We start from the raw sequence: 11,546 nt of genomic DNA, 5'->3' as shown, positions 1-11,546 counted from the left end.
CTATATGTTTAAGGATGATAAACCGTACTATAAAGTAGCCTTGTATCCAAAGCCTCCTGAAACGCCAACCAAAACTTAGAAGTAACCCTGGGTCACGATCCGAAATAATACTCATTGGCACTCTATAGTACTTTACAACCTTCGATATAAACAATTACAGTTAATCAGTTTAAGGAATACCTTTCCCTCATTGGAATAAAGTGAGCTGACTTAGTAAGCCAATCAACTAACACTCAAATGCCATCATAACCATTTTGTATACGAGGAAACTTGTACACAAAATCCATAGCAATATTTTCCCATTTCCACTGTGGAACGGGAAGTGACCGCATCAATCCAAAAGGCTTCTTTCTTTCCACTTTAACCTGCTGACAAATGATCCGCCTACTTACATACTCAGCAATTTCCTTTTTCCATACCCGTTCAATAATAAAACGGTTGAAGGGTATGATACATCTTAGTACCTCCTGGATGAATCGCATGAGCTGAACAGTGTGCATCGTCAAAATTGCCTTCTTTAATTCCACATCATTAGGCACATACATCCTGTTCTCTTGCATAAGTATGCCATCTGATTCTCTAACAATAAGGTCTTTCTTTTTCCCTTTATTCCTTGCCTCAATTAATTCTTGAATTTCTTCCTCATTCATCTGGGCATCGAGTATACGATCAACCAAAATAGGCCTAACTTGGAACTAGCAAGTAAGGCTACTTCTCGTTTTTCTATTCTCAATCCATTCAAACTTATCCTCTTTTCTAGTCAATATCGTCAATGGCAAAGCAACAACTGAAAAATCTTTCACAAACCGTCTATAATACCCTACTAGTTCAAGAAAACTCCGTACCCCAGTGACGGTTTAAGGTTGTTCTCGATTCTCAACCACTGCTACCTTTTAAGGATCCACTTGAATACCTTAAGCGGATAGAACATGTCCAAAAAATGTCACTTGATTCGTCCAAAATTGACATTTGTCAAACTTTGCATACTGCCAATGTTCCCTCAAACATTGCAACACCAACTCAAAATGACTAGCATGCTTTACTTTCAACTTAAGAGTATACCAGGCCTCAACTCTTTCCTTGAAAACACATAAGCACCTCTAAGCTGATCAAACAATCATCAATGCGCGGCAATGGATAACAGTTCTTACTCGTTACCCGATTCAATTACCTAATATCCATACATATTCTTAAGGTCCCATCTTTCTTCCTTATAAACAAAGCTGGGGTTTTCCAAGGTAACGTACTAGGTTGACTGAAACCTTTATCAACCAATTCCTATGACTGAATTTTCAATTCCTTTAACTCTGTAGGAACCAATCTATAACATAAAACCTGTACTTGGAGACAATTCAATAGTGAACACCACATCTCTGTCTGGTTGCAATCCATGTAAATCATTCCGGAAACACATTAGGAAAATGTCTACCACTTGTACGTCATCCACAATACTAGGAGTACGATCCTGCAACACCACATGAGCTAGGTATCCTTGGCAACCTTTTGATAACAATCTCTTTGCTCTAACAACAGAAATAACGGCATGCCTCACTCCACTTTGCTCACTCACAAAAGTAACCTCTGATAATCTAAGACAATGGAAAGTAACTGATTTCCCGTAGTAATCCATATTGGCACGATTATAATGCAACCAATATGTGCCTAAAATCACATCAAAATCCACAATGTCTAACGGGATAAGATTCGCTGGCATAACTACTTCTTCCACCATCACTGAACACCCTGAATAATCATAACTGACATAGAATGACCTACCTGTTTACTTGCTTAACGAATCTAACAAATAAGTTATGGATATTACGATCTGCAGCCCGTAATAACGATAACTCACTGTTGTCTCGATAAGTAAGCAACAATTCTCAAGGGTGCAATATTATCATCTTGCTCTTCATTAGAAATACATATATATGCCTCGATCGTGCTCCAACATTACTCTCTTTGGCAACATCGTCAATAATAAGAAATATATCAGCCGGAGTCAGCTAGTATGACATGTACGACTGGACTTATAACTCATCAAATATCCCTGTACTCACGGTCCAACTGACCATAACTACTAGATCCAGAAACTTGTTGGATCGATATTGGTGGTCAATGAAGACTGCTGGGTATCAACTGATTCTAGGGACAATTCATAACTCTATGTCCCATATGTCCACATTCTTAACAGAAGCATTAGAATTGCAGAAAAATAAAGAGGAAGAACTCAGTAAGAAGAACTCAAGATAAGAAGTAGAAAGAAGATAGAGGAATTGTATTGATTGAAAGAATTCTCAGTACCCAAGATAGACCGAAAACAACCTTTTTATACATCTTATAACCTAACTAACTTTCTTCTCTTGTAAGCCACATATAACCATCCTAACTAACTCCCAACTGCATTATTGATGACATGGCAAATTACATGGCAGATTATGTGGCATTTCTAAGTCAATATAGGTCAACATCCCCCCGCAATCTCAACTAGGGTAACCAAGTTTGAGATTGAAACAATGTTGAGTGAAAATTGGACTCTGGAGGCCCTTTGTCAGAATATCAGCTGTCTGGTAAGCAGTAGGGAGATATTCAACTTTCAGATCTCCTTGATGAACCCTCTCTCGGACAAAATGGTAATCTGTATCAAGATGTTTTATCCGGGAATGATAGACATGATTTGCACTAAGTGCAATTGCTGACATATTATCACAATAGATTGTAGGTTGAACAGGTAGAACAATTCCCAAATCTTTTAAAATGAGCCGAATCCATGCGACGTTAACTGCAGTATGAGCCAGGGCCTTGTATTCTGCTTCTGTAAAGCTTCGAGAAATTGATGGTTACTTCTTTGATTGCCAAGAGATCGGATTGCCTCCAAGATAAACAACATATCCTGTCACGGACCTTCTCGTATTTAAATCAGTAGCCCAATCAGCATCTGAAAATGCTGTTAAATGCATGACAAAATCAGCTGAATATGTAATTCCACAATCTATAGTACCTTGAAGGTACCTAATGATCCGTTTGACAGATATTAGATGGACATCTGTTGGAGCAGTCATGAATTGACAAACTGAATTCACAGCATAAGCTATGTTTGGACGTGTGAAGGTCAGATACTGCAGTGAGCCAACCAAGCTTCGATATAATGTAGAGTCCGGTAATGGTGTGCCTGCATTTAGTAGCATCTGACTATGTGGTTTGCATGGAGTATTGGTAGGTTTGCACGACTCTATTCCAGCTTTGTGAATCAAATCTTTAACATACTTCGATTGATTCACAAAGATATCCCCATTCTCTTTGTACTGAATTTGGAGACCTAAGAAATATGTAAGTCTGCCCATATCATTCAAGTCAAACACACCGACCAAATCTGCAATAACTTGTTGGACTTTAGTAACATTTGATCCTGTGAGAATAATGTCATCCACATATAGTAATAAAACTACCACATCCCGATCATCATGTTTCACAAAAAGACTAGTGTCAGATGTAGAAGCAACAAACCCCAAGGTTGGTAAATAACTTGTGAACTTTGAATTCCAAGCTCAAGGAGCTTGTTTCAACCCATACAATGATTTGACCAATTTAAAAACATAATTGGGGTTGGTTTGATCAACAAACCCTTGAGGCTGTTTCATGTACACCTCTTCTTGTAACTCACCATGCAAAAATGCATTTTTGATGTCTAACTGTCTCAATTCCCATTTGCGTATTGCTGCTAAGGACAAAATCATCCACACAGTAGTATGTCTTACTATTGGACTAAAAGTTTCTGAATAGTCCAGACCTTGTTCTTGTGAGAATCCCTGAGCCACAAGTCGTGCTTTATATCTAGCTACACTCCCATCAGAGTTTTTCTTAATCTTGTAAACCCACTTGCTTCTAATAACCATTCTGTTTTGTGGAGGGGAAACCAATTCCCATGTACCTTGAGCTTTTAGTGCGTCGAACTCTTCTTGCATGGCATTTTGCCATTGAGGAATTGTATAAGCTTTTCGGAATGTAGAGGGCTCATCCATATCCTTAATTGCAGCAACAAAGGAGAAACCACCATTAAAGTCACTTTCATCAACGATTTGTAATGTTTGTAACTCTGGAGATGAAGCAATGAATCCTGTGTATGATCTCCGTGGGATTTTACCTGACTTCAATCTAATGACCATAGAATGAGCCGCTTGGTCAGTAGAATGAACCGAAGGAGAAGAGATTGGCAGTATTACTTCTAATTATGACAGACTATGGACAGGCAACAGTGACATTGTACTTTGATTTGAAGGTGATAGAGTAGAGGGAGAAGAGCTGTGATTATGATGACCGAGAACCTGTGAGTCTTGAGTAGATGAACTTAGTTCCTGCAAACTGTCCCTAGATCTGTCTTCAACAATTATAGGATGTGCATATGAATCTTCATGAATCGGAGAAGCTATATGATCTGCCCTTGTACCAAAAGAGGACAATTGAACAATGATTGGAGGCATTTATGCACCTTGTGAATTGTTTGACTTAACCGAAGACAACTGCTTTGGACTCTTGAATAGGAATGTATTCTCATCATGAATGACATGTCTGGACAACACTAGCTTATTACTAGATAGATCATAACACACCACTCCCTTGTATCCAGTAGTAAAATCGAGAAAAACACACTGTTTAGATCTAGGTTACATTTGTTCTGATTGTATGGCCTTAGAAATGGAGAAACAGCAGAACTAAATATTTTCAAAGTATGCAGCATTGGTTTTTGATGAAACAATAACTGATATGGAGACTTCATTCCCAAAATCTTACATGGCATTCTGTTTATAAGAAATGTAGCATGATTGCAAGCATAATTCCAAAACTGTAATGGGATCCCAACTTCACTGAGAAGTGTAATTGCAGTCTCTACTAGGTGTCTATGTTTCCTCTCAGCAAAACCATTTTGCTGAGGGGTATATGGACATGAAATAGAATGTACAATCCCTTTAGCTGCCAAAAAGGACTGAAACTTATGACTCTTACATTCAGAACCACCGTCTGTTTGTAGACACTTGATTGTAGTATTAAACTGATTTGTAACAAATGTAGAGAAATTGATGAAGATTTGGAAAATATCTTATTTATTGATAAGTGGGAAGATCTATACAAATCTACTAAACTCATCAATAAAACTCACATAGTACCTAAAGCCTTCTAAAGACTTAGTTGGAGCAGGGCCCCATATATCTGAATGTATCTTTTCAAAAATAGAACTAACCATAGTGTCTTTTACAGAGAAAGGTTGCTTACACATTTTTCCAGAAAAGCAGGAAGAACAAATTGAAGGTGATGAATCCTCACAAGCTGACTGTCCTGCATTTCGAAGCATAATAGCAAGAACTTCTTCAGATGGGTGTCCAAGTCTCTTATGCCAAGTTGAACTCTTCACAGCCTTCCCAAGCAACGCCACAACTTTATTGAAAACAACACCAATTCTTCTTGAAAATACACTCACAGGAATCTCATATAGCTCTCATCTACTCTTGCCTTGGTACAATATCCGTCATGTTGCCTTGTCCTGTAACAAACACATTCTCATCGCATGTGAACCAACAACTATTATCTTTGCTAAGTTTCTTGACAGACAAAAGATTAACAGTAATTGTCGGAACATGTAATATATTTTTGAGAGACAATGAATGGTATGGAGTTGTAAGTATTGTAGAACCAATTTGTTTAATAATCAAACCTTCCCCATTACCAATGGTGATTTTCTCATCACCATTGTTTTGAATCGGTTGATTTAAATTTCCAAGATTAGGTGTCATATGGTGTGATGCCCCTGTATCCAACACCCACGTATCAGCAACATTAAATCCTTGAGCATTCTGACTAAATTCTGCTAGCTTGAGCAGAAAATGTAGTGAGAGAAGGAGGTGGAGGTGCACCTTGATATGCATAATTGTTTATGTGCCTACACTTAAGAGCATTATGCCCTTTCTTCCCACAAATTTGACATGTAGTAATCTGAAATCCATTTGAATAAGAACCTGTATCACTTCTATTCAGACAATTTGGAGCAGTATGCCCCATTCGAGAGCAGATTTGACATTCAACCACAGCACCAGATCTGAAATTAGTATTACCATTCCAAGAATTTCCATTCCAAGAGTTCCGTGAATCATTATAATTGTTTCCCCCTCTCTGTCGATAACCCTGATAAGACCTTGAGTTATTGAATGAACCATATCCCCCATAACTATTCCTGTTATAATTATGTGAAGAACTATAACCATTTCTGTTATTGTAAAACCTGTTATTTCCTTGATACGCTTGACCATCAACAACCCTTGAACCAGTACTTAAACTCTCTCCTTGTGAATAACCACTAGTTTGACTCCCATTCTTAGAGTGACTCCCTTGAACATACATCTCAGCCATGCCACTTGTCAATGTGTTGATTCTTGCTTCTATAGTCAACTCAGCACCAATCAATTGTGCCCTGAAATCTTTCAAAGGAATTGAAGTTTCCTTTGCTAGAATCACTGTCTTAATTACATCAAACTCAGATGGCAAACTAGACAATGCAGCAATCACCAAATCATTATCTGTCACTCTCTCTCCTGCAGCAATAAGCTGATCTCGAATTGCCTTCAATTTGAGCAGATATTTGTCTATAGAATCACCACCCTTTTGAATCGTATGAAATTCAGTCTTCAGTTGATTTATCCTAGCCCGAGACACTAAAGCATATCTGTCTTGTAAGTTTGTCCAGGCTTCATGAGAAGTTTTACACCCAATCACATATTCCATTGCATCATCAGAAAGAGTGGCAATTAGCAAACTCAACATCGCCATATCTTTTTGAACCCAAGATTTATACGCCTCAGTAATTTCTTTAGTTACTCCAGCTTTAGTATCAATCACAAATTTTGGTGGACAAGGTGACTCACCAGTAAAGAAATCCAAGAAATCATACCCTCTTAATACTGACCGAAACTGATAATCCCACTTCACAAAGTTATTATCTTGCAACTTAACGGTTAACATTCCCAGTAAATTCTCAATTCTTACGGACTTATCAGACATGTTGATGGCTGAACAGTTTCAAGAAAGAACAATATATTCCCAACTTGCACAAATTCGGAGAGTCTACAACACACTATACTTCACAAACCTCAATAAAGCAACAACTTCAACTCAATATGCTTGACAAATTTACCAACCTTCTGGTTTCAATCTTCTACAAATTTCAACTTTAATGAAAACTCTATACCTAAACAGTCTTGACATTAATCTTTTTCTCAACATACAATTCTCAAACTTCAATATTATCAAACACACTTGGCATCGACCTTAATCATGTACGAAAAGAACCCAGATACAAATAACCAAGCAAACACCCAAAATCACCATAATTCTTCACTGATGCAAAAACACAAACACTTGGTGTGCAGAAGATAAGAGAGAAAAGTAGTCAACCTGATACTTTGCGTAGCAACCCAAGACTCGAAGAAAAATCCAATCAGCAAGTCTATACGAACAGCAACAACCCACCAAAAACTTCAACGAACTCGTCAGCGGAAAATGTAGCACCAAAGACCGTCATGGCTCTTGATACCATCTTAACAGAAGCATTAGAATTGCAGAAAAATAAAGAGGAAGAACTCAGTAAGAAGAACTCAAGATAAGAAGTAGAAAGATGATAGAGGAATTGTATTGATTGAAAGAATTCTCAGTACCCAAGATAGACCGAAAACAACCTTTTATACATCTTATAACCTAACTAACTTTCTTCTCTTGTAAGCCACATATAACCATCCTAACTAACTACCAATTGCATTATTGATGACATGGCAAATTACATGGCAAATTATGTGGCATTTCTAAGTCAATATAGGTCAACACACATGAACACATTCACTGCTTCCCACACTCTCCAAAGTGTCTATTATTGTACCTATGACACAAAGGTACATTTCCTCTACCAGAGTCACCTTGTCTCTGAGATCTGGGGTCACCAGTAAATCTATCACTTCGCCTCTGACCAGTGGCACTAAAACCTCAGCTGGAAGAATTAGCTATAGCTTCACTTATTTTGAAGCTCTGAGTCTTTCAAGGTCCTTGATATGACGGATCTTTAACTTTATCGTCTTTCCTTTGATTCCCATTCTTTTCTTATTCTTCTTTACTCTTACTGATCATGTTCTCAGAGTCCTCAATTCTCAACATCTCGTAAACTCCTGGTAAGAAGTACAATGAATAGTGGTCACCGAAGAACACCATTTCTTCTTATTATCCAGCCTAAAACGACATAACACCTCGACCGGATTAGCAACAACTTCCGAATGGAAACGAGGCAAGTCTGTAGACTTTCTATAATACTCATTCGCCGTCATCTTTCCTTGTCTCAAATTTGTGAACTTCTGCTTCTTATCATCAATATATGCCGGAGGAATAAATCTTTTCTTAAACAATTCTTTAAACAACTCTCATACAGTTATGTCCTCCGATAACATCGAATAAGACTCCTGTCTACACCAAGATGCAAATTCAATACTCATAAACCAGGTAATCATCTCGACCTACCTTTAAAAAGAAAGATTCCCCTAACTTGCAGAATCTGAAACGCCTTTTCCAAATGATTAAGCCATCGATCTGCTCCCTCCGGTCTTTCATTTCCATAAAGTGATTTAGATTCAACTTATAACCATTCACAAAAGGAGTCATTTGGGAAGGACGGATAACAGACTGAATCACATTAGTAGTTTCCCATAACTAAGTTAAATTGGGGAAACTAAGCTTATCTGAACAAAGTGGCTATCTACGAGGCGGTAAAGTTTTGATAGAAGACACTAGGGAATTCTTAAGATGTCCAGGACTATAACCTAGGCTCTGATACCAACTGACACACCCCGTCCCGCATGAGGGCATGCTGGCCATCACGTGAGAGTGACGTAACCATTTGCACAGTTCAAAAGCTTTAAAGATACAATTACTAAGAGGTAACACCTGAGGGTGAATCCTACTTTTGTGAATTCTGTTAGAACACCGTTGGATTCCTCGTCGCCACCAAAGCTCTGCTATCTTGAACCTGGAGGGGCGCAAAACAAAGTTGCGTGGGTCAGTAAAACAAGGTTTTTCAAAAATCATCTCATTATCAAAACGCTAACCCCTTGCTGTAAAACCCGTATACTTTCCCAGAAAAATAGTATATATATAACCATATATAACAGTAAATAACCCAAATCACAAGTCTTTAACACTTTTCAAGAAATATGCCATGCTATACTTCAAAACATGATAAGGATGCATCAATATAACAGGTGAAATAAGGAATCAATCGGAGACCCTGCAGCTGTCCTGTACGGTTAATTTTATAGCTCAATATCCAATCCAACCAGAGTCACCACTGTGACCTGTACGGCACTACTCTGCACATAAATCGGAACTACCTGAAGTAGTCTATACGACAAGAATGGTGTAAGAATACGCTATAGTGCTTTTCTTATCAACAACTATATAATAATCTAAAGTCACCTACAAGTTGGAACCACCTCTCGTGGTCTGTACGACATGTCGGAACCACCTCTCGTGGTCTGTACGACATGCACCTCCTTGGATCCAAGGTGAGCGTATGGTGCGGGGTGAATAATATAAGCACTAACACCAGTGGTGCAGGTTATAAGCTCTCAACACAATTCATATCATTAATAATTCACATGAACACATAAAACTCACCTGATACTCACCTGTGTGTCCACAACACCATTTCATATATATGCATCAAATACTAATTCATATAATTCATATATTATGTATGCATGGCATTTTAAAACATACTTTCATTTAAATTCAATTTCTGGGAAAAATCAGTAGTATATAGGTATAAACCGAAAATAATTGCCCACTCACCTGGAGTTCACCCTAAAACTCCCTAGCATAACACATCAAGACGTCATGACGATCGGCGCCTAGAACAATCATCAAATCAAACCTCAGAAATCATATCGATAGAATATATAACTTATATAAAACACGTCACTACGTAGTTCGATCTGGAAGATCTGCAACTCAGATTTCCAATCCATAACTTCCAGAGGTCCACAATATATCTCTAGAACAACATCCTAAAATTTCCTTACCATCCAACGGTCGGATCTCTGTCAATTGTCAAAACCAAGTGACGGTTTACATTCTATTTTATGAACTTGCAACTCCAATTCCGGAAGATCCGTATATCGGATTCCCAATCCGTAAGTTCCTATAATCCTAAAATATTACGTGTTACAACATATCAAAGTTTGGTGATGATCCAACGGTCAGATCGTCAATTCACATTTTCACCTAACCACGAATTGTAACAAACTTAGGTTCAATTACTCAATTTACGTCAATCAATTATCAAAACTGAACCTAGAACATTAAACACATTCTAAGAATGACATTGGCGGGCCACTGGCCACGCGCCGCCGCACGGGCCGCCGCAGGTGGCGGTCGGCTGCCCCGGCTCCCCGGAAAATCCAACTATTTCCAAAAATTACCAAAATTTACAAAAATGAATATCTCAATGATTAGAGTAAACTTTATACCTGTGGCCAAGGCCAATTTGGCTTGGAAAGGCTCTAATTCCATCAAACTTGTGAAGAACCCTAGAAATTGGTGAGTTCCAATTTGTCCTCAAATCAACTCCGCCGTCCCAACCAATGCTTGGGTTTTGTTCTAGGCCTCAAGAGGATGCTATGGGTGGTAAAACTTGGAAGGAATTGCTTCGGGATTGGGTGATTCGAAGCCAACGCCGCCGCACCCCTTTCTTGCGATTTTCTCCATTTTCAAAGCCAAATCTCTCCAATTTTGAGATGGAATGGATAGAGGAAGGCTCCTAGAGTGGTCCCATGAGGTTTCTTGAAGCAATTCGCAGGAAAAACGGGTGAAAATCATCGAAAATAGGCATGGGTGCCGACCGGGTCAAGAACGGGCGAAGGGGATCCGGCCAATTCCCCGTGCCACTATCTCCCTCATTTCCTCCTTTCCTCCGTTCCGATTGGCCGGGCTTATCTCTCTCTTCTCTCCATTCGCCCAGCTCTCTCTCCTTTCTCTCCCAGAGCTCCTGCTCTCTTCCTCTAGTTGGGCAGCTGTGCCCAATCTCTTCTTCTTATTTTTCTTCACCAGTCACGCGCGCACACACACACACAAAGCCTTCCTTCATCTTTTTATTTTTATTTTCTTTCCCTTACATCCAAGCCATCCATTCTAGATTTCCTTTAATTTGGGCCATCCAAATGGCACACCAAAATTTTTATAATAAAATTCATAAATTGCCCAAACTTTAAACTTTAAAATCTTTTTCGTTATAACTCCAAATCACGAACCGTCTACGCCCACGCTTCCGTAGCGACGTGTACTACGAGGATATGTCAAGAAAACAAATCTTAGATGGCACGACACAATGATTAACCTCGAATACTACGCGTGCCTCAAAGGGCATTTTTGTAAAATCCTTTATTAAAACTTTAAAAACTCTTAAAATCAGGGACGGGCTGTCACATTAAACATGTCAATGAGAGACAATAACATAAAAACAATTA

At 38.6% G+C, this 11,546-nt stretch overlaps 1 protein-coding gene across 1 annotated transcript; it reads right to left on the bottom strand.

The window, feature by feature from the left end:
• Positions 1–233: 233 nt before the first annotated feature.
• On the bottom strand, positions 234–650 carry LOC139197956 (uncharacterized). Its single transcript, XM_070826122.1, has one exon. The coding sequence runs from the start codon at positions 648–650 to the stop codon at positions 234–236; it is 417 nt and encodes a 138-aa protein (XP_070682223.1).
• Between the last annotated feature and the right edge of the window lie 10,896 nt (positions 651–11,546).

This window comes from Malus domestica, chromosome 01 (assembly GCF_042453785.1).
Source record: "Malus domestica chromosome 01, GDT2T_hap1".
NCBI lineage: Eukaryota > Viridiplantae > Streptophyta > Magnoliopsida > Rosales > Rosaceae > Malus > Malus domestica.
This window is presented reverse-complemented; position numbering and strand designations above follow the sequence as displayed.

Excerpts from the sequence above, each read along its gene's own strand:
- LOC139197956 (XM_070826122.1), bottom strand. The coding sequence starts at position 650 with ATGAATGAGGAAGAAATTCAAGAATTAATTGAGGCAAGGAATAAAGGG.